Source organism: Rousettus aegyptiacus, unplaced genomic scaffold (assembly GCF_014176215.1).
Source record: "Rousettus aegyptiacus isolate mRouAeg1 unplaced genomic scaffold, mRouAeg1.p scaffold_m13_p_15, whole genome shotgun sequence".
Taxonomy (NCBI): domain Eukaryota; kingdom Metazoa; phylum Chordata; class Mammalia; order Chiroptera; family Pteropodidae; genus Rousettus; species Rousettus aegyptiacus.
The window spans coordinates 33,288,361-33,312,913 of record NW_023416290.1 but is presented as its reverse complement, the minus strand read 5'-3'; the positions used below and the strand labels follow the sequence as shown (position 1 = coordinate 33,312,913).

General features: G+C 36.0%; 1 protein-coding gene across 8 annotated transcripts in view; it reads right to left on the bottom strand.

Moving 5' to 3' along the window:
- The window catches only part of VPS13B (vacuolar protein sorting 13 homolog B), a 670,010-nt gene that overhangs the window by 47,545 nt on the left and 597,912 nt on the right, over positions 1 to 24,553 (bottom strand). For all 8 annotated transcript variants that reach the window (XM_036233309.1, XM_036233311.1, XM_036233312.1 and 5 more), the window contains 7 exons: positions 13,627 to 13,782; positions 5,144 to 5,407; positions 4,405 to 4,488; positions 4,054 to 4,229; positions 3,469 to 3,639; positions 2,914 to 3,115; positions 1,618 to 1,806 (listed from right to left, as the gene is read on the bottom strand). In XM_036233309.1, the coding sequence (XP_036089202.1) occupies positions 1,618 to 1,806; positions 2,914 to 3,115; positions 3,469 to 3,639; positions 4,054 to 4,229; positions 4,405 to 4,488; positions 5,144 to 5,407; positions 13,627 to 13,782 (1,242 nt within the window). The remainder of the gene's footprint in view (positions 1 to 1,617; positions 1,807 to 2,913; positions 3,116 to 3,468; positions 3,640 to 4,053; positions 4,230 to 4,404; positions 4,489 to 5,143; positions 5,408 to 13,626; positions 13,783 to 24,553) is intronic.

The window sequence follows — 24,553 nt, the reverse complement described above, 5'->3', positions numbered from 1 at the left end:
CATTAGGACATCAGTTCTCAAAGTGTGGTCTGGGGGCCCTTGGAGGGGATATCTTTGAGATCCTTTTGGGGGTTCTAAAAGTCAAAACTATTTTTACAATAATGCTAAGATGCTATTTGTCTTTTTCACTCTAAGTCTCTCATGAGTGTACAGTGCTGTTTTCCAGAGGTTGTTATGACATATGGTGTCACTACTTTCATGACTGATGGAATGTATGTATACTCTTATGTTTTAAATTTTTTTCTTTTAACTTGTAATTTGATAAATATCTATATCTATATCTATATCTATATATAGATATAGATATAGATATAGATATATATATAACCTATTTAAACAAAAGGTTTTTGGAGGTCCTCAATAATTTTTAAGAGTATAAAGTGGCCCCGGGGAATGAAAAGTTTGAGAATCACTACTCAAGAATGGGACAGAAATATATGTATTATCCAACCGTTCATTTGTTTGTTCACTCATTTATTCATTCAAAGATTTATTCAGCAGTTGCTGTGGCTACTTTGTGAGGTACTGGAGGTGTTGGGTATTTGACTGTATATCATAACATTTTTTCCAGGTTTTGATAGTAGTTTTCAACTTACAACGATTCAACTATGGGTGATTCACACTTACAGCTCTTTGCCATTTACACCCATGTTACACTATTTTGGCCGGCAGAGCATAAACATGTGTTGCCCAGACAACTTTGAGGAATGGATACCAGCCTTGAATACTGAAGAAAGACCAACTTCTTTGTGTCAGAGAAATTTATTTTTAAAAAGTCACCAAAGTGACCCTAACTTTTCTCAAGAGGCTCTTCAAAGATGCCTGTCAAAATTTATCTTTTCCTCAGAGAAAGGTCATTCTGAATTATACTACTCTGATGAAATATCCCTTCTTTTTTCTGATGTGGGACAGCTAAAATAATGAAGATATTACTGAGTACAGCATGAGACCTCTAAGCAGTACAGTCTGATGGTGTACTTCCATGCATACAGTTTAATGTGACTCGTTACTATATCATTCAGCTTAATTCGTTTTCATGGACTTTAGGATTTATGCCGACAAGCATACAACATGTGTGTTTAATTAATAACTGATTAAGTAGTTTTGTGTATTCATATCTTTAAAAATCATGGGTATCGGTCCCCCTGGTTTCAGAACACAACTCCCTCTTATAACATTGGTTCTATGGGAAAATCAGAATTGATCATCATCATCTGCTCAGGGTGCCCTTCCCAGGAATATGCCTTTGTTGCAGGAGCCTCTGCCCTTTCACTCAGCACTCAGAATGTTAGCGACTCTACTTCCTGCTCTAAAGAAAGGAGGCCAAGTACAATTTGTGGGTACCTTGGAGAAAGTTCATTTCCCCCCCACATACAATAAATCAAATGACTGCTGAATGTTCTGAACTAGAGCAGTTATTGGATAAATTATGTGACACAGCTTTTATCACTGGTAAAGGAAAAAAAACCCTGTAAAACCATGTGTTTCACTATTATAAATTGTCTACAACAAGTAATACCAAAAAGAGATTAACAAAAAAGAAAAGGATAGATTCACTTTAATCAGGTTAAGGGGATGGCATTCTATTTCCCCTGAGCAACACAGCTTTGATCCTACCTTCTGATGTCCTGGGAAGGCGCCAAGCCTTATTTCAGCATCAACAAACCCTTCTTCATCCAATGATACAACTTCACCATTACCTCCATCTTTCCACTTTGGAGATGTCAGGTTATGAACCAGTTTAATTGCTACTGACTTGTGCACAGTATTTGTATTTGCCCAGTATATTCCAATTTGAAAAGCTTCCTGGAAAAATAATGCCTCAATTATAAAGTATTTTTCTTAACTTTGATATTTTTACTTCTATTCAAAAGATATTTTTTTTTTGATTACATGTCAATTTAGGCAACCAAATCCCTTTATGTTTTCTTTTATTTTTCTTCTTCTGTAATGGCGGCATACATTTTATTTCATATCCCAATGTTTTATTTGATTTATGAAAGAATTCATATTTATGAAAGGGGAGGGGGCACCAAATCCAAACTGTAACTACCTTAATAAATACCAAAGGCTTAAAAACTGAAGGTTTCATTTCATTTGACAAAAGAATGTTATGCAACATTAGGTCCATGTAGTCAACATTCCAATTCCATAAGGTAACATCGTCTGATTATTAAAAAAAGAAGGGAAAAATGCAATTGAGTAAAGATGTTTATGAAATGGAGCTCAAAAAAAAAAAAAAAAAGAACTCTCAAAGTTTTCTCTATCAGGAAAACATTTTATTTAGGAGTTCCTTATATTCTATTTTCTAATAGATTTATGTGCTTTTAAAAAATGAGCTAGCCTTATCAAGAAAATTCTCATGTGATGGAATATAAAATCTTCCTGTGAAGTTTTGTTTTGCGACTAGGCTTTCCCCAGAGTCAGTGATGACTCCACGTTGTTGTTGTCAACAACCGGATGGGCATCAAAAGTATGGACAGTTAAGTCCACTTATAAAGGAAAAGAGGCCCTGACGAAAATGGTTGCTTGGAAATCCCTGATTCTTACTCATCTTGCAGATCTCTGTAAGAATGAAAAAAATATCTAGGGGGCAGGTAAGCACAGACTGTGTCCTTAATGTATTCAGAGAAGGCAAATTCTAATGCTTGTCAAATATCCCACCCACAATGGAAATGAGAATGTAACTAGTACAAGATATCAAATTTAATGACAAATCAAGCATAGATACTGCTGATGGATAAAAAAGGACATCTGAAATGTCTTTGAATCAAAGAACATTCCATATCCCTTACATATACATTTAAAAGGACAGTTTTCCACAACTGATTCAATCTCAGAATGCAAACTCAGAATAAAAGTTAGTTGTTGAAAGAAAAGAATTCATATTAGTTAAAAAAAAACTTACAGTACCTGAAAATTAGGAGGGATAATAATTTTGCCAGCAGGAACCTGTAGAACAATCTTCTCTCCTTCAAATAGCCAGAGGTCCCACTTGGATTGATTGATAAGCAGGGCCCAGGGTAGAAGTTCTATCAACAAGGTTCTAACATATGGCTTCCAGACTGACAGCTTCACTTGCATTGGGCTATCCCACTGACTCAGCTGTTCATTCCTGTTCCGAATACCACATCCAAGAGACTCAGTGAAATACAATGACTTTAGTATTCATGAAATATGCTTAAGGATTCCAGACACATAGCATTCCTGTATGACTCCTCTTCATACCAGAGCCATACAGTGCTGAATTTGCATAATTTGCATTGAGAAGATAGAAACTTTTCTAGATTATGAGTAAAGCAGTCTACAAAACATATCTATGCAATGATGAAGGGTCAGAATCTGACAGATACATGCAAATATCTTCTTTTTTTAAACACTTTTTTGATATCTAACATTTTTGTGAATAGCCATTTATTACATAACATTAAAAAGTGTTTGTGGAAAAATATAGCTGGAGAACATTACCTGTCAGGATCCTTTTTATTATAGGGCCACATGGGTTGAAGAGACTTTTCTGGGCCGTAGAATTCATCAAGGATCTGACTGACTGTGCCTCCAGGGTGTATCTTTGTGGCTATTTGCTTAATGAGGGATGTTGAGATAGGAACAGCACAATGTGAAGGATCATCTTCTTCTCTGAGAAACGGAAAGAAAAAACAAGAATAAGTATCAGATTTCTTAAGTGGTATACAATAGCTTTTTGCGAGACTTGGTGATTTAAGGACGACACATTGTTTGCATGATCCAGGACCTGACTTCTCCTCTTATGATCCCCTTCCTCGACCATGCTTGGGTAAGATCTCTATTTCTCTTCTTCCATGAGAGAAATTGTGTGTCGATTAAATTTTTTGATGATCCCTCTTATTTCTAAGCTTAACGAAAGAGGCTGAATTTTATTTAAAATTACAGAAGAAAATAAGAGAACACGAAGCTGGGCAATTTAAAAATAACATTCTCATACCAAAAACTCTATCTTCCTTCCTCCTTAATAGTACAAGGCTACTTTTCTACTGAATTTCTCTTAAGAAAATATAAAGATTTTTCCAATACCTTGCTTGAAATGTTAGGTGATGTATAAGGTCAGGTTCTATGTTTTGCAGTGGTTTTTCCTTCCCCTTTCCTGGAATAATTTGTGTTTCACTCAATCCCAGACTCCTTTTCTCCAAATGTATGATAATGGGGTCTGGGAGATGACTCCTCATGATAAAGAGAGGGCTGAACACAATCTATAAAAATAAAAGGACAGAAGAACTTTCATATTTGCTTTGTTGCAGTATTCCAGCTGTTTGATGCTGAAACAAATGTAATAAATCTCTTCTCCGGGTCATTCTGACCTTAATTTATTTCAGAACAGGAAAGGTCAGAGTCATACACCATAATTTAAGATTGGAAGGTACTCACCATTCGTTGTTGCACTTGAGAGTTGGGTTCTAAAGTCAAAACTGTGCACCAGACATAAATAATGGAACTGTTTGAAGATGGCACCTGCGCATGAGATAGAAGAGGGTCCTATTAAATACTAGTTCACTAATTAATCAAAATAAGGCACAGGCATTATGCTGGTTTGGAGGATTAAGAAATTTAAAGTTATAGAAAAGAGCCATAAAAAAGAATAACTAAGCAAAACCAGACTTCATAATGGCATAAAGTGAATGTGCAGTAAGTGAATGGGGCCAATTCTTTCCATGAAGATGAAGGAACTTGGATGAAGAGGGACTGATATGAGACTGCGTGGGAGAATGAAAGAGGATTTGTCCTTTAAGAGAATGAAAGTGATAATGGTGGAGGATGAGGAAGAGATAAAAAAGCAACAGATCATTACAAAGATTCTTAAGTGGGGAGGACACCCCTCCCCCAAAGCCCTGGTGTATCAGAATCTTTTTTAAGCTACAACTTGCCTCCATCTGGGACGGGGGAGTATCCTGGCTGTAAGAAATACTGGAATGGATAAAAATGTGTTGTTGTGGGATAGGGAGGAAACAGTTTAAGGAGTAATATTCGAAGCCTCTTTATATTACTTCAGATCTGCCCTCCTTTGTCTATATCGCTTTTTAATAAAAAGTGCTATACTGAAGAAGAGCATAATGAAAAATTTTTCATTTCAAAGCTGCTCCATTCTAGATTGAACTACTCTTCATACCTGAATGACGATGCTGTACTCAGGGGCCTTGGAGTCCAGGCACACATCTCTCGACCAGTCTTCATCTCCTTTGGCCTTCACACACAACTCTGTCAGTTCACTGTTTTCTAGGATGTACGAAGGCAATTTCTGTTTGGCTGTGAGGCAGTCAAAATGTTCTCGAACCACAGCTTGTCCATCTTGACCGATGTAATGCTGAACGACTTTTAGTTCTATGCTTTGAGACAAGTAACTACAGATGATCTGTCTTCCACAGATGATAATCTAAAATACAATAATTAAATAAGTGATCATCAATTCAGATCTCATGGATTCAAAATATGTATCGTTCAGAGTAAATTATGTGGATTTTTATGGCAAGAAAATGAAGTCATTAGCTTATTCAGAGAGTACAAGAAGAAAAAGAGGCTTGGAGAGAGGGGATTTTGCTTTGGTCGTACTGAGTTTGCAGCATTCAAAAGACAAACACGTAGGCAGGGTCCATGCCCAGACAGAAATACTGGCAATGTGCTCGAGAGTGAAGATGAGGCTGGAGATCTGATTTGTGCAATAAAAGCCCTGCAAATGCAGGCCGAAGAGAGTTTACCTAGAAAAGAGGGTAGAAGCTGTGCCCAGCAACTGACCAACACCTCAGGGCCCAACACTCAGGGTGAGAAGCCAGGGAAGGCGCTGAGAAGGGCTGAAGGAGCGCGGCAGTGAGGCAGGAGAGAGCAGTGCTGCGGAAGCCACAGGGGAGGGGCTGACCAAGAGGCGGCGGTCAAGGGTATCAAGTAATGCGGCCGTCAAAAAGGACAAAGGTCACAAACTAGACGCCAGCCCTTGCAGCTGACAGCTCAACTGTGACCAATCCATTCCCTAAAGCTGATTTCTAAGGGCTTATTGTACACTTATATATTAAGTGATCTCTGTATAAACTGGTAATACAAACGCTTTTAACTCAGATGCTTAATTATATTTTATTTTATTTAGGTTTTTCCTATAGTACAAAGTATGTGACTTTATAAAACCCACAGATTTAATATTAAACCCATGATTTATCCAATTTTTCATCCAGCTAAGAGAACAGTTCAAAATAGGCATTAAGAAATGTCTCTTAAATTGGTTGAAATGGAAAAAATATGTAAAACTTATGAATAAATTTTTACAGAATCCTTCTGTAAGATGAATATTCACCATGATAGATGCGAATTGGACTTTTATATCTGGATTTCCTTATTCGTGATATTTTTCAGATTATAAAATATAATAACTAATGTACATATAGTATATTCATAGGTCTATGCATGGTTAATTTTATGTGTCATCTTGAATGGGGTGGTGGGGGGAGGGCGGGGGGGGGGGTAGATTAGCATTTGAATTGGGAGACTGAGCGAAGAAACTGCCCTTCCTAATGAGGCTGGGCCTCGTCCCATTGACCGAAGATCAGAATAAAATGAGGAACCTGTGTAAAAGGAAACTTCTGTCTGATTGCTTGAGCTGGACGTTGGTCTTTGCCTGGCCTTTGGCTACTGACTGAAGTAGCAGCTCTTCTTGGGTTTCTAGCCCGTGGACTTGAGGAGTAGAACTAGATGCTGGCTCTTCTGGTCTCTAATTGCAGATCATAGATCTTGAGCTTTCTCAGCCTCCATAATGTGTGAGCCAATTATCATAAATCTCTCCTGCTTCTTCTCTACACACATAAACACACATGTTTCCAAACATATGTGTTATGTATAAACACACACATTCTACTGGTTCTGTTCCTCTGAAGAACCCTGATTAATACAAAGCATTTTCCTAAGTTAACTCATAATCTTACAGCAAGCTTATAAAATAGGTGCCACTATGACTCCTTGTCTTAACAAGGAGAAAATGGAGTCACAGAGGTGTTGAACGACTTGTCCACTATTATCCAGAGTGGCCCAGAGTCTGTGTTGGTAATCAACCTAACAGTCTGTATCTCATAAAATTAATACTTACTAATTAAGAAAACTTAGAAACTATAAAAAAAAGAGACTAAAATCTGCCCATCATAATGTACATGTGGCAGATACCACTGGTTTTGTCCCAAGTAGCTGGTCCCTCCTTCTCCCTTGCTATTAAAAACCCTGATTTGGTTTAGGTCTCAAAGAACAGCAAAGTACGCAGGGAAGGCAGGCGGTCTCCATGCCCCCTGGAGGCTGTATCATAAAGGTATAAACTAATCCTGGTAATTCCTTTTGCCAGTGATTAGTTTAGGGGTGAACATGGGACTCTGTTTTGGCTAATAATATGGAGAGGAAAGATTACTAAAAGGCTCTGGGAAAGATTTTACTCCTTGATAAAAAGAGAAACAATTAGAGAAGAAAAAGCCCTTCTTTTCTGTCTTGAAAAGGAGTTAGAAGAGTACATATGTATATATCTCCTTTTGTAGCCATCTTGAAACCAAGAAGGCAAACTTAAGAGGATGGCAGGGAAGCCGATGCAGGGTTGAGCTGCTTAATGAACCAACACTATCTGCTTTCTTCCTTGTATGTAGATAACAAATGTAAAACAGGAACTCTAATAGTATCTGCCTTATTACTTTGCTAGGAAGATGAAAAAGCCTATCTTGTAACTTTAAACTGAAAACATCCTAATTGATACATTTTCCTGTCATTAAGAATACTTTATAACCATCATTTTAACAGGAACTATTATTTATACAAACATGAATAACTACTTATGAATAACCTGTTTTTTATCCAAAACAAACCTGCTACATTGATAGACCAAAACTTAAGTGTCATTGTTGCTTCAACTTGTATTTTTGAATAGTGAATTTTAGCATTTTCTTAAACATTTATTTTCCAACTGTCTATTCCTTTGGATTTTCTTTAGAAAGAGCACATCTGTAAAAACCAGGCTGTGCTTAACTCTTACATTTCTCCTAGATACTCTGGCCATCACAATTTATTAGAACAATGGTTTCACAGTAGCGAACATAAAACTCATCTGAACTCTGAGCCCTAAATTAGCAGACAAGCTTTTCTTTAGCATATGCTAGGGGTTACTAGACACTCATGATAATTCTTACAATGCCATAGCATCGCCTAACTTTAAATAAACGTTTGAAAGCTCTGCGGCGGTATTTAACTCTGCTCTTGCTCTGGATAGGGTGAGCCTGGCAATGTATGCACACTGCTCCTGCTTCAGAGCCTTGGGCCCCGTGAGATTTAGAAGAGAATTCTGCTGTCTCGCAGAGAAACCACAGAATCTCTGCAATCATCTTGGTGGGTTTTTACAGTTTCATTTTCAACTAAAAAGCCTGTTAAATAGGCTTTCAAATCTGATAAAAAGGAAACCTTTAAAAGTGGCCAGGGAGAGAAAGCTACTTAGATGAAGGGAAATCCAAAATGGCTGCTCTTCGCAGTGGGGCACTGCACTGCTCCCACACTGCAGAGTCTGCTCTTCCTCAAAGTGGCAACACTTATGAGGCCTTTATTTTGAAAATTATGGTTAGAATTTCAAGATTAATTTATTAGTTGAAGACAGCTACTTAATTTTTTAAATGTAGGATTTCTCTTTAATACACACTTCCAGGTCTCACACTAATTCCCCTCTTTCCCCAAAGCCACAAAGATGTGTACTGAAGATTTCCACATATGATTTCACTTAGCAGGTTTCAGAACTCTTATTAGATCAGTGCCAAGAAGAATAGTGATATTAAAGAATAACTCTAGAGTACCAGATGCACTGGAAAATGATATCTTAACCATGATTAGAAGTGTATGTATGAAGATACAAACACACATACATACACTCATATGTACATTTAAGTTTTTAGCGTGGTAAAGCTTTCCTCAATAAAAGGATGGGAAACACGGAAGCGAATACGTATACATGACTAGTTGTATACTGCACAAAGTTACTGAGACATTTTATGTGGTCAATTTTCATTCAGTTGGGGAAACAGGGGTACAGGAAAGGCAGTGTATAGATAACCAAAAGACATTGTTCAAACGAGCTTTAGACATTTCCCATTATCCAGGGGCTGCACACTCTCACCTCAAATGGGGCTCGGTGATTAGGCAGCTGTGGTTTATTGCAAATTCCTAGGACCAGGTAGAGTGCAAGGAAAGCGGCTCTTCTGTAAGTTTGGTTCATAGCTTCCTTCTTAACCTAGCTAATTGAGGAAATCCTGTGTCTCTGGTGCACCTTAACTAGAGCTAACTTGAATGTTAATTTACCCTGACAATAAAAAATTATATCCAATTGAAAAAGACATTGTAAATTTGTGTGTACGTGTGTGTGCTTGTGTGTGTGTGTGTATGTGTGTGTGTGTGTGTGTGTGAGAGAGAGAGGGGGGGGGGAGGGAGGCAGGCAGAGAGGCTGTTTGAAAGGTGTTTCCATGCTCGGATACATGTGGCAGTGGTTTGAAGTGGCATGATGGTCTGTTGAACCTTTCAATATTGCCCATGCTCAGTAAGAACCATTTTCCATTTGCTTCATTCTTGGCTATATAAATTGCTGTTTCTATGTTCCACTTTCCACTACTTGGCAGCTAAGTTTTTTTTAAATGGCCCTAACAAAGCATTCGAACTCATCTGATTTCAAGAAATGCTGATACTCAATATAAATTAAGTGTGTATGTGCCTTTCAGGACAGTGTGAATGTAAAATGGACTTTCCCAGTTCCGATGGGAGACAATGACACGTCATTTTAAAAAGGTAAACGCAAAGTGAGAACTGCTTTTGCTTCCATGATTGCTCTCCAAATAGTCCCTTCCTATCTGGCTAGATTTTATCTGCCCTGCTCCCGCACTTTTAAAAAAAGTATTTATTATAAGAAGGGTAGAAAAAGAGAAAAGTGTGAGAGGCAGTCCCTACAGAAAAGGATTATTAACAATTGACAGCACAAATTACATTTGGAAAAATCGTGAAATGTGATTTGGCATCAGATGTCTTAAAATCTGTATATTTGACATTAACATAGAGGATGATTAAAAGAATTCCTTTAACCTGCAATATATAGGAAGTTTTGTTTGTATTGATTTGAACTTCTCTTTAAGATTTTTAAAAAACGCTAATGGTTTGAAAAACTCAGAAAATCAGCAGAAGTTTTGGGGCAAATATATATCTAGTTATTTAAAAGATTAGTGTAGCCCTAATAAGAATCTGGTGAGACAAAACAATGAATTTTGGTTAAACAAATGAAATAAATCTTTTTAGTTTGGGAATATTAATCAAGCATTTCAAAAACATCCATACCCTTTGCTCAGGTAATTCAATGTTACAGCAAATTATATTGGCGACAGACTCAGAAATTTGGATGTCTATTTATGCACAAAGATATTTACTAAGGATTTATTATAGTGACACATTGGAAATATCTAAAACTCCATCAACAAAAGAATGTCTAAATGTGTTTCAATATACCATATGGTACATGATTATGTAACCATTAAAAGAAAATTTCAGGAATTTTAGATAACATGAGGAGATGAGTATTATATAATGTCAGGTAAAAAAAAAAATACAAGTTGAAAAACTGTTATTAAAATCAGACCTCAAGTTGGTTAAAAAATTTCTGCATAGAATAAAGAATAGAGAAAATACACCAAAGTAATAATAGTATTTATCTTTGGGTGGTAGAATTATGGGTAATTTTAATTTTCCTTAATTAGATTTTCTGTGTTTTCAGAGATATTTTTCTAATAGTAACATAAAAATAACAACAGTAAGTTAATATTTATTGGGCACTTTCTTTTACAAAAGGAATATAAAACATGGAAAGGTTAAGAAATTTGGCTAAGATCACATAGCAATAAATACCAGTCCTGGGAAATCCTTTACAATCAGAAAGAAAAGATAGGTAATATTTTGTGAGAATTTTTAAAAGATGTATTTTTTTTGACTTATGGTGTACTACTGCAATGTCTATTCAGGAATATTGTACATATTAATTTATCCCTGAAATTTAATATCAATCTTTAAAAATACTTAATATCCATGCAAGAATGAAGTGCTATTTAGTAACACAAAACAAGTCCAACTGGTGTTACTCATGCCTAGAAATATGTCATCATTGTAACTAAAGTTTATTGGGTTACGATAGTGGGCCAAGTGCGTTGTAAGCACTTTACACATACAAACTCATTTAATTCGCACATTAACTTCATGAGGAAGACACCATTACTATCCCAGTATTGCAGATGAGGAAAGTGAGTCACAGATGCTAAATAACTTCCTGAAGATCACACACGACTAAGGATACTGTAGTCAGCTGCCTATGATCTTAACCATCAGGATATACATAAAATTGTTTCTTCATGAGTGGGCCCTACCATTCCACTAATTGGTAAATTTTCTAGCAACCACATGCAATAGAGTTGAACGAACTGGGAAAGGTTAGATGAGAGCTATAGCTGTCAAAGTGTGGCCCCTGGACCAGCATCAGCATGACCTGAGAACTTGTTAGAAATATAAATGATCACATCACACCCAATACCTACTGAATCTGGTACTGTGGAAGTGGGACCCAGAAATCTATGTTTTCACAAGTCATCATGAGATTCTCATATACTCTTCTTACATTTGAGAACCACTAGCCTAGAGAGAAGGAAACCAAGGGAAGACATTCTAGCTTCTCTCATGTTTTGAAGGGCTGTAACACAGAGGGAGAGGTAACCTGTGGAGTCCTCATAACGAGGTGTTGTGTGATTGTTGTGTGCACCTCGCAAAATCTGAGGAATAGTAAAAACTGGCTGAATGGTGACAGATTTTGGCTCAAAATTAGGAAAAAACTGCATGAATAGCTGGAAGTAACCCACAATGGAAAGGGCTGCTGTGTGAAAGAATGAGGCTCTCATTATCTGGAGTATTTAAACAGATGCTGAATGACCATTTCTCAGGCACACTGGTGAATGAGAAGGCAGATAAGGCACTCTTGAAAGGCCATGAGTGACAGAATCAGAAAATTAGTGTGTTTTAATTAGGCCAATATTTGTTGAGAGCATATCCATGTAAGAGAGTTCTGAGGGCAGACAGGAGTCAGTGACACTTGTGTTTATGACTTTCCAGCTTAAAGCTCACACTAGTTAGGCTGGTCCCCTCATGTATCGTTGAGTGAGACCCTGAATCTCTGAATGAGACCCATCTGTCTCATGTTTATCTTTTTGTTTCTGCCATACTACTTACCTGAAATGCCCTCTCTTCATCCAAATTCTAATGTTTTCCAAAGCTCAGCTCAAGTCGCATCTTCTTAGTGAAACTTCTAAATTCTCTTCACACTAACCATTAGTTGTATTACATTGTTGGGTTTATATAAATTTGCAATAAGAGCAAATATTGTTTCACATACTAAGTGTCTTTCATTTTACCCAGTTCAACTGTAGGCAATCAACAAACACTCGGGTAGCTGATTACAAGGCTCTTCGTGCTTCTGTTCCAAGACTTCTCTGCTATCACTCTTGTTTCACCTCTGTTGCTCGCAATGACGAGAACATGAAATCCAATTCTCCAATCAGATGTGGACCAAGAATGTATATGGCACAGGTTCTACTGTCCACCTCACCAACTGCTTCCTGCCTGCCCCCGGCATAGGGCAGTGAGTAGCCCCTGCTGTCTGATACGGAAACCACTTCCCTTTTCCAGGGACTGAGTGCTGTTTCTATCATGTCCTCAGTTCATGTGAGCTCTGGAGAGACTGTTACCATTCAGATGCAGATGTATATGTTAAAACTCTTATGACAAATCCAGTTATTATGTGTGCAGTGAAGCCGGTTTTCAGATTTTAATACTTCCTTTTTTCTTTCTACTTTGTCATATGCTTCATGCTTGAAAAACATCTTTTAAAAACCACATTTTCACATCTTAAGAACACAAAAAAAGTGTCAGATACTTTTTTTTTCCCTTTGCAGTCTTAGAACTTCAAAAACAGCCAAAAGGAAGTTTTATAAAATACGTAAAAATATGTGCTGAGAGCTGAGGTTTTATATGCCAAGAGTTAGACTGCGGTGAATTTTTACTGCAGTTAATATTAACTCCTAGGGAAAGAAAGCTTGCTGGAGACCCAGGCCCACTCAGTCATGGAGCGCATCACAAGACTTTCTTGCAGATTATTCCTCTGTGTAGGCGAACCAACTCCTGGTTTTCCACTGTTGGATTATCCAGAGACCCCAGCACCCTTTGCTTCTTTTTCTTCTCAATAAAGGCCTTTTTGGCCATTTCACAGCTCATTAGCACCTCCACCAGAAGGTAGGTGGTGACAGGGAGAAGAGGTGAAACTAAAATTAGTAAATTTTACTGCTCGTTAGCAGCTCTTGTAAAAGATGTGGGACAAGGGGTCTGAAGCCACCACCATCATCATCAGGATCATCAACGAGCACTTATTAAGTGCTCACACGCATGGCTGCAGTAGGTATAACTAGGCAGACCACTGTGACTCTTTTTTATTATGGATTATTTTAATTTCTTTAAGTTTCCCTTCCATTAATCACATTAAGTAATTAAGAGCCGTCGCGATCATAAACACAAAGGACTTACCTGTTTTTGCACTCCACTGAGTTGCTGAACCTTGATGATGAGTGAAGCAGTTCGACCCTTGTACTGAATAGTTCTGATAAAAGTCCCAGCATGGTCCACACTGATGGGCTCTGACCAACGCCAATTGCCCCAACCTTCAATACAGATGTGTAACAGCTGGAGGGAAAAACAATAATCGTCATAATGCCAAAAGTGCCAACAAAAATCTAGTCCTAAAATGAAAGTCTCCTTGCTGGAAAACCTTCCTATTTGTAATATTTAGCATCTGTTTTCTTTATAACCTGCATTATTCATCCACTTCCAGCTTATTCAACCAGGCTAAGAATAGCAAATATGCCACAGAGAGTCAATGTGGTTTTCCAGATCACATTTTAAACCTTCTTAGAAGTAGCTGTCCTATCAAATGGTAAAAAGCCTGTTGAACATTTGAGAAAAGACCATTTCATTCAGCCAGAGGACAAGAAGGTTGAAATCTGAGATCAAAGAACCTTGGTCTTGGCTGACAGTTCATTCCTTCTTATGGCTAGACAGTAATTAAAGCTAACTTTGGTTTGTGGTATTATTTTTGAACCTAAATTGCCATTCTTTATTTTTTCTTTTGATAGAGAATAAAAGAGCAATTTGAAGATGCAGTTCATTTAATGTACTCTCCTTATGAGATCATATATATCAAATTAGAAATACTTTCAACATTTTGAATGTATGAGAAAATGTCTGTTCTATTTTTTCTAGTATCTACTATAACTTTTATCAAGTGAGTCTCTTAATTCATTCACACAACTTCATATATTATTGCCACTTTTGATAATATCTAGATTACTTTAATGGTCATCCAATATTTTCTATTTCCACTCCTACCACCAGTTAGTTGCAACTAAGAAAATCGGTTTAACTGAATGAGTATTCCAAAAAAACATAATAATTACTGCTTCTTCAGGATATATTTTAAACGAAAACAAACAATGTTCTATATGATTACTGAGGGTAAGGAAATAAAACTGACATTTTAGGAAAAACACTTACATGACACACAAACTTAATATTTTCTTCATATCATATATGATTTTTAAAAAGAGCTAACAGTGTGAAACATTTTCCCAATTAACAGAATAAAATTTTGAAAACATTCTATACAACCTATCATCATCAGTCCCTAAAATAAACACATTAGGATTTACATGGGAATTGCCATAATAATAAATGTCTTTTGATGAAAAAAATATTTTTTTGTTTTAGCATTAGGAGGAGCCCTCATAAAGTGCTTAAATTAAAAAATTTTCCAAGGTCATTGGTCATCACTGTATAATTTTTGGTGGAAAATTAAGGGAGGGGTTTTATGTATCTATATAGCTTAATAAAATATTTTTAAAAATCTAATTCATCTCCCTACTTTTAATATGGCCCCACTCCAGTTCTTCCCCCACACAACCACCAGTGATCTTGAGAAATCAAAAGGCTACCATTCAGATGACTTCTAAAAAAGAAGGCTAACAGTTGAAAACACAACACAACAGAATACAACACAACACAACAAAATCCATCCTGGACAGCAAATCCCTTCAGGGAAAATTTGGTCTTACATATACTCTACAACACAAAAGTACCAGAGTACTTTTGATGTTTAAATATTAGTATTGAAAAAACAAAACAAAACACAATAGTGGTGTTTGGAACCACTTCAGTTTTTTTTTTTTTTTTTTTTTTTTTTTGTAGCAGCAATGGGGAATAAAGCTCAGGGCACACACAGAACTAAAAGGAACAAGAAAGCCGTTTTCTTTGGAGAGACTAGTAGCTGGAAATGACAAAAAAATAATAATAAGGCAAGGTACATAAAGTGAGGCTCAGCTATATTTTCCTGAAAATGCCATAGCATCTAAAGAAAATTTTAATGTACACAATGTGATTTTAATTGAGGAGTGTTCACATTTGCATATGAGCTCAGTTTTAGGGAGCTGCTCACTCTGTGTACACAACTTTTAATGACTGAATGTCACCAAGGAATATGCTGTCAGGTTCCACTTGGCAGCATTTACTCTCAAAATGTTGGTACAGATATTTTCTTTGAATTACAAAAATTCTGATATATTTAGATTTAATTCACACAGAAAAGCTAAGTAGGAGAAGGACATAACTCTTTTCTCTACATGCATCACCAGCAGAATATTTGTAATGTTTGGTCTACTGTTAAAAAGCATCTAAATATGTCACTGGCAATTAGATGTATATAATTTATTAGGAAATGAATTACATTTCTAAGGGAGGAAAACTGCAAAAGAAATTCAGGAGCCCAGCTTACTTTAGTCCTCTGTGCTGTGGTGAAACTGATTTGGGTAATAGGGAGCAGTGCTCAGATACCCACTGACATCAAGTGCAGGTGGGAAGTTCTGTTCTTGTTGGGGGATTGACTGACAATGTCGTCACTACAGATTCTGAAAAGTCTCCATTTCATAATAAATACTCATACATTTACTTTTATTTCTATGCTGAAAGAAGTATAAAATCAGGCATACAAAATTGAAATTTGTGTTAGACTACTTGATCCTAATGAGATTTCCTTCTATCATTCATCCAATACATTTTTATTACTCAGGTACTATAAGGAAGGTGGTATGCTAGTCCCTATGCTGGAAATAAAAGGAAGAGCTCAAGGAGTTTAAGATCTTATAGGGAAAATAAGGCATGTATAAACAACAAGAGGCATTAGAAGAGGTACAAAATGATACAGAAGTCTAGCGAAGGGAGGGTTTGTTCTAGGCTGATGTGATTAGAAGAGCTTCTCGTAGCAATTGGGTCTCAGAGTTTGAGTAGGATTTCAACTAGCAAAGATGATCCCTTCATTTCTGGGCCAAAAGGGACAATCTGGGATGTGAAAGTCGGAAGAGATGCTTGGGGCAAAGTTAATAGCCTCGACTGGTTGGAGAAAAGGGAGCATGAAAAAAGGAGTGAGGGATAAGGTCAGATAGACAGATCTAGGTTGTGGCCAGCACTGCATTAGTAAGCTAAGGAACTGGTGCTTCACTCAGGAGTTAGTGGGTAGCCACTGAAGCCTTGTGTACAGGTGAGCAATGTGTTGAAAGGATGGCAGGAGAGGAGTGTGGAGGCAGGAAGACAACTGCAATAGTCAGGATGAGAGGCAATATGGGCCAGAAACATGGGACGGAGGAAGCAGTGAACTTAGCAAAAAAATCACTATCTCTTTTGCCTGGAATCCGAGGTATCTTTATGTTCTCTTATCATCTTGGAAATTTTCTTTCCCCTCTTTTCTATCAAATTTCCCTTACTGACTCACTTCCTCCATCGATCTTTTCTATTCAGGCTTTTTATTCTCTTTGGCCTACTTTAGCTAGTGTCTAATATTTTCCACTGGGGGAAAAAAATCAAATAGGAACCACTCTTGTTTGTACTTTTCAATGGAAACTGAAACTAAGCAATAAGACAGGTTGTACAGTGGCCACACTCATTGCAAGGTCCCAAGGGGCTACATTTTCTTTTTTTTCCAGCAGACCTCTGTCCCCCAATCCCGCCCTACGCCCCAGGCCCCGCAGTGCTATGCTGGCAACCAGACTAAATTTGTAGTTTTTCCACTGAAGACCTCAAATGGGAGTATATACAGCTTTCTACTCATTTTTTTTTTTTTGATACAAAATAAAACTTAAAACTTAATTACTGATCAGGGGACTGGGGACTAGCTCTCAGGACCACCCACAGTCATGTCCAAAGGGAGAATTCCTGTATTGATAGATTACAGAGGAAAGAACAAGATAAAATCTATAAAATCTAGGAAAACGGTACACCAAAGAAAGAGAAAGAGAAAGGGGATAGTTAAGAAAAAATTTTAAATTATATTTAAAATATAAATGAAGATACTATTTTTCCGTAAACTTTATTACACTATTCATTTAAAAACTGTTAGAGATTATTTCTACCTACTAATCTAATCAAAAATTAAAACCTGTGTTCAGCTTCATTTGCATTTTTTTCATTTTATAATAATTTACTGCATAGTAACATGTAATGTTCTAAAAAGAAACTGAAAATCTAAAGAACTTCAAAAGTGTTCCCAATCCACTGTATTCTCTGTAGAAATTTTAGAAGGTCTAAAAAATTAACATGCAATCCAGGTGAAATAAACTACTGAATATATGTATATTAATATATATTTATTTTTTAAGCTTCTATCTTATCATTATATCCCAAGAGCTTAGTGCATAGTACTGAGTAAATAAATAAATCGGGATTATTGAAAAATAATTATTCAAACATTTTAGTGGTGATACTTGCACAAAAAAATCATAAAATGAATATCAAAACAAAATATTTAGAAATGATTCCTATTCTGAATGACCTTCAACACAGGAGATCTGCTTTAGGTAAATAATGATGCTAGATTAAACTAAAAATCAATGTAATCCGTCAGATCCATAACTTAAAGATCGCAATATTGATGTTAAAGCATAAAATAGACCCTATATTATGTGAGCATCATGAGTAAAAAGTTAAAATGTTTTAAAAATCTTGTCTATATAAAATAATATCTGGAAAGCTATTGATCAAATTAAACAGATTAAAGTTAAATTGCTTGTTTAGAATGCATACATAAAACTGACAGTATATTTTACACCAATAAATTAAAATATAAAATAAATGTTGCTCATTATTGTTTTCCAAGGCATTTGAATTTCAGAATATTCAGAGTATTTGAAATAATGCTTAGAACCAAGTATAAAAATTTCTAGGTAATGGCTAACAGTTGGTGTCACCCTGAGTCAATACTAGAGGTCTTAGGACCCTATATATCCTTTTACATTTATAGAACAAAATCTCACACCTAAAGAATGATAAAGTGGAAAGAAATCAAACAGAATTATTTCCTAGTGGACAGCTTGGACTCTTCGATGCACTGTATTTTGGAAGAAAGGAGGAAGAAAAAAAGCTTTCCAAATCAGTCTTTCAGGGGGAGATAGAACGGAAGCTTTGCTGTCACTACAAATGTGTAGTTTACTCTTCCACAAAATGTGAGGGCTTGTGGGTTTTCCCTCAAGACTGTTTGAATTCATTGAAGGCCACAAATACTGTGCAATCAGCATTAAACAACTTCTTACAAAAGAATGAAATCTGGCATATTCAAAAATGTTGGTTAGAATGAAAATTGTTGCTGGGGGTAATCCTTGTGTCAAAAATCTTAGTTTCAGATATGCACTGTCTCATCAATTCTACATAGGAATTTATCTTAAGGTAAAAATTATAGATATGTGCAGATTTATCTAGATGTACATTTATTCTGGCATTGTTTTAATAATGGAAATTTGGCATCACTAGGAAATTGGTCAATAAAATATAGTAAAATCAATAACAGCTACAATTTATTAGACACATACTATGTGCCAAGCCCTGGGCTAACTGCTTTTAATATATTTTCTTATTTATTCCTTAAAACAATCTTACAAGGTAGATACTTTCGTTTCCCTTTACAGATGAAAAATCAGAGTTAGAGGAAGGCTGAATGACCCGCCCAGGGCCACAGCGCTGGGGAGGGCAAGGTCTAAGATGTGAACTAAAGTGTGCTTACTCAAAGCCTCTATGCTTAACTGTACTTCTACTGTAGAATCCTTTCAAGCCATTGAAAAAAAATCATAGCATGAAAAAAATGTTAATATTAGTTAGCAACAGATTAATTAAAAATGAGCACATTATCAAAAGATATGTTCAGTATACCTTTCGTTTTTGTAAAATGGACAAAAAGTATATATATTTATTCCTAAGGGAGAAAATGGCTAGAAATATGCCAGAATGCTAACAGTGGTTATCAGTGGGGTTGTGGAGTTTTGTGTTTTAAATTTCCTGTGTGTGTGTGTGTGTGTGTGTGTGTGTTGTGTTTTTATGTAATCTCTAAATTTTATACTATAAATATGTATTATTTTGTAATCAGATAAAAATTAATCTTATTAAAATGAAAAATGTCCAATAGAAGAAAGCACGCAGAGCCCACATTTCAAGTAAAAAGAAAGTACACATTTCTATTTTAAGAGCCTTGTTGTAGAATTTATGGAAAAAAAATATCAGGAAAGTTTTGGGTTTTCTCTCAAGTACAGAAAAATATATGATTTCTATAAAACTATAGAAAAATATTGTGGGGAAAAGCAATCTGGTATAAATAAAAAAGAGTCTGAGATATAAAAGATCACTAAATAATATAAAAAAGGAATGAGATAAGAAATAAACACAAGGAAACTACAAATGCATTTGCAGAATAACGATCTACACTGATGGGACTGGAGCATGGATGAAAACTACTACAGAAAAAACTTGAAAATCTTTACAATTATGCAGAGCAAAAAGACAGAGCTGAAGAAATATGAGAGAAAATGTCATAGGTATGAAAAAAACAACACATATGTAATTAATATAAAAAAGAAATAATGCTATTAATATTTAATGTTTTCATAGCTTTGAAACTACATTGTGTCATTTCACTGAATAGCTATGATAAATCATTTTAATTTGTATGGGTAAATAGGATGTCAAATGGCACATATTTCTAGCAAGCATTAAGGTTTAATTAATATTTCAACATATCTATAACCAAGTCTTAGGCTCTTTTTTTCAAAATAGATATTTATTTTTCATAAACGACTATAAAGAGAAATCTAAATTCAAGAATTTGTTTTTGGTTTTCACTGTTCAAGTATTAGTCTGTTCAATCTTTGGCTGAAATTTACATACTTAGAGAAAAATAAATTTAAAAAGAAGCAAGAGTAGGGTGCAAAAGTGGCACTTTTGACTTTTACATTATAAAACAATGAGATGCTCAATTTAAATCATCTAAATTAGGAAAAAATAATTTACATCAAATTTTTTTTTGCAAAATGAACAAATTTCCTCATTTATTAAAAATATAATTTTTTGCATAAGTGTTGGAACCTACTCATCATGAAATCAGATATAAATGTATACAGTAAGAAAAGTGTAAAATGATATACAGGCTTGTTTTAAGGAGGTCATTTCATTCACATATCTATTGTTTTCATGTTCCTAAAGGGTGTGGGCTTCTCTATATTTAAATGATACATGACTAATAAAACATGAGCTGTGGATACTAATAGCTGCCTGATGTCCAGGACTGTGGGACAGTCTTTGAGACTATTTGCCTTTGATACTACCACAAAGGGGTGAAAAGTGCAAATTCAGAGAGATCTGAAATGCGTATGCGCGCGCGCATGTGTGTGTGTGTGAAGAGTATGGTGTGTCTATAAAATATGATATAATTCACATTTTCTTTTTAAATAATTAAATTAAATAAATTAAAAATTTTAACTGTTTAACTGAGTTGAACTATCAGTCAGAAGATTCTGGTGCTATGTAGACATACTTTCTTGACAGAATGATAGTCAAAGGCCGTCATGCTTTGGCTGGACCCAACTCTTCAGTAGAAGAGATAAGAGTACATTGGATGAAATAATAAAGAACAATCTAGGTGAGCCGAGAAATGGAAGCCAATAAGATAAGAACCTGGAGATACCATGTGATAGTCATTCAGATTTGGATAAACATTTTGAATTTGTGAGCCAAAATGTCATGTTTTGTTTGTTTGAAACTCAATTTTAACTAAATACTAATGTAAAAAATAGAGACACCTAACTAAAGTTTGAATAATAACTTTCTTTTAAATATTTCTGAAATTAACATTACTCATTCAGCAAAATTTAGTTTAATGTAAAGTAGAAGACATGCCAACACATGTCCTAAGAAAAGATCAAGTACTTTAGTGCAATCTTTATTTTAGGTCATCGCGGCTATTTAGACAAATTTAATTGTTAGCCCTAAATTTTAATCAGCCAAAAAAAAAAAAAAAGTCAACAGATGGATATAAAAAAAAACTCAAAATTTTTAGTTATTTATTTTCATGTAACTAAACTGCCCTGCCATACTAAGAAAACATTTTTATAAAGGTTAAATAAAGAATTTCATGGCAACCACTGCTTCTTAGTGCCTGTGTAACAAGAAACATGAGCCAAAGTTGTGCAAGTTGGTTTTCTTTCCCAGTACAGGAATGTGGTATCTCAGACCTTGTCCTAACTCATTTTATCCCCAAGTGTAAGTCAAGCAAGTCAAATATGAACTAATGCCTGAAGGGAAGTCCCGGACTCCAAAAGTATGGATTATTTCACGTTTATCTTAAAATCTGTTCTCAGAGTTCTTAAAATTCACTAACTTGGCAAGTCAGGAATTATCATGAGAAATGAAATAATTTCATAACTATGAAGTCATCCAACATTCCATGCATCTGACACTCATTGGGCTTGGCCATGTCTTGGGCATTATCCTGACCTTTAGATAATAAGCTCTTCAATATCCTGTTCAGCATGGAAATAATTAAAACGTGCCACAGTATAATAGGTATGCCATTGTCTTTAATAGAGTTAATGTTTTTGTTACACAGACTTGTGGTAATACGTTATGATTAAAGACAATCACATTATGTACGTTGAAATCTTTATAACACTCTTAATCAGTATTTCCTATTACTTAAAAATGGCAAAATACCATGCTTTAATGGTCCAGCTGCATTCCCTTTCTCTAAGCACTGTGTATTAAAATTCACATTTAAAAATAGTTCCGTAAAGGACCTTTATGTTTAGACATCAAGAATTCACATTAGCAGAGCACTGGCTTGTGAAAAGCCTTTGAGTGTCTTGTAAAAAGCTTAAGAAATCTTCAGTACATTTTCCTCCAAAGCTATATTTCAATATCTAAAATTTATTGCCAGAAGAGGGACAGAGAGACCATTAGAAGCATCAGCAACTGGGTGCTTCGCAGCTGAAATAACCCCCAGTCATTCCCTTTCATGCAGGCTCGGAGAAAACTCCAGAAACCAGCTTTGTGACTGGATAAAGTGCCCTATCTCTGCCATTTCTTGTGAAAGACTTTACAAGTCTTAATGAGGTCGCACTGCAAACCATTTTGACAAAGAAACTGAAATGTACAGGAAAAAGGAAATTCAATCTCAAACTTCTGCCTCTCATTTAAGTAGAGTAAATGTATTTCCCAATTGACAGTGAAGAAATCCCAAATATGCTCTGTCCCCTAGATACCTGATGACACAAACTGTTAGGGCCCCATTTACTTCTATTGGTGACTTCACAAGGTACTGTAAGCTTCCTCAGAGAATGTAAGTTTCCTAGAATCTCAGTTTTATGAAACTAAAAATATTTTAAGAGAGAAAGGTGAGGGAACTGGGTCGACAGTCTAGTATTCTGCTCTTTCAATTACTGCTTAAAACTGAAATAAAAAGGCAGTCGATGGTGACTGGCCAGTGGACTCTGGGTACTCAAATGGAGCCAGTGTTTACAGAATATTTTGGATTAAAAACCTTGCCAGATGGTCCCAAGAAGTGTTTACCTCACTGTTGAGTTCGGCTATCTTAATGTCAGCAACAATAAGAAGCTTGTTACTGCCACTGGGGAGCAAAGGTACACAACCTCCCCAAATGGAGCTGCTAGCTGCAGAAAGCTGTGCCCTACACGACAATAAAGAAGAGACACTGTGGGTTTCTGGGAATTTATTTCCATGATTAGGGAAAGAGACAATGTATGGCAAATTGAAATTGAAACGATGTCTACTTTAAATTGATATTATTTGGTAATTGTCTGATACACTTCCAGTTTATGATGAGCAATAAGAATTTTTCACAGTTAAACGAAGGTGAGAAGAGCTGGACATGCATGTGGACCTGAAAGCTGGTCTCATCTGAAGTATCCTGCTAATCCCCTCCTGAAGCATTCTCCTATATAATCCTAGTTTTCATTAGAGACCAGTGGGAGGCCAAAGCGATGCAGTTGGGGAGAACAGGAGCCCCTCTTAATTAGGAGTCTAGTGGCACTGTCAGTATATGGAAACATAGGTATTGAGATCAGAGGACCTTTTTTGTGTGTACAGTATACACAAGATCATCCAACATGTTGCAAAGAATACTATTTATAATTTTTATACTGTTAAAATAATTAAGCTTTTCAGTCTTTTTGAAAAATGTCAGAAATGTTATAAGAAATCTCAACGTTATATATTTAGTGAATGTTTATCGAATGACTATTATGAGCAAGAAAAAGAATTACTGTGGAATATCATGTTTTTAAAGCCTCCTACTCTTTTTCCTTTCTACTTTCAGCAAAACCCACTAAAACCTCATCCACATTCTTACTGATCCTTATTCTACCCTTCCTATATCAAGATCCAAGGAGGCTTTTGTGGCAGGTTACAAACGGCCACAAATTCTCTCAGCAGCTCTCATCCAAGGGTAAAATCTAGTTCCTTATCCTTTGGATCTGGCCTAACCTTGAGACTTGCTCTGCCTAACAGAATGTAGTAGAAGTGATGCTGTGTGAGTTTTGAGCTTAGGCTCAATAGCTTTGTAGTCTCTGCTCTTGCACTACTGTCTGGGCTAGCCTGCTGGAGAGGTCATATGGAAGAGAACCAAGAGCATCCTGGCCAATAGCCTGCCAACTACCAAATAGATAAGTGAGGCTATCTTGGACCACCCAGACCCAGGTGACATACCAGCTGATTGCAGCTTCATGAGTGAGCTCAGCAGAGACCAGAAGAACTTCCTGAGTGCCACTAGATTTCTGTCCAAGAGACTTGTGAACTAATAATTGTTTTTAAGCCATTAAGTTTTGGAGTGGTTTGTCAATTAGCAACAGATATCTGGTATAAAGCTCTTCCCATCCAGGGGCAATCCTTCTACCCAAAATTTGAATTCCTGCTTCATGCTCATTCTCTTCATTTCCTCACCTCCCTCTTCTCAATCCACCAGTTTCTATCCCTGTCTTGCCACTGAAAATGCTTTCTTTGAGCCATTGATGACCTCCCATTTGCCAAATACAATTGTCTCCTCAGTTTTGTCTCAATATCCTCATGACATATGACAACA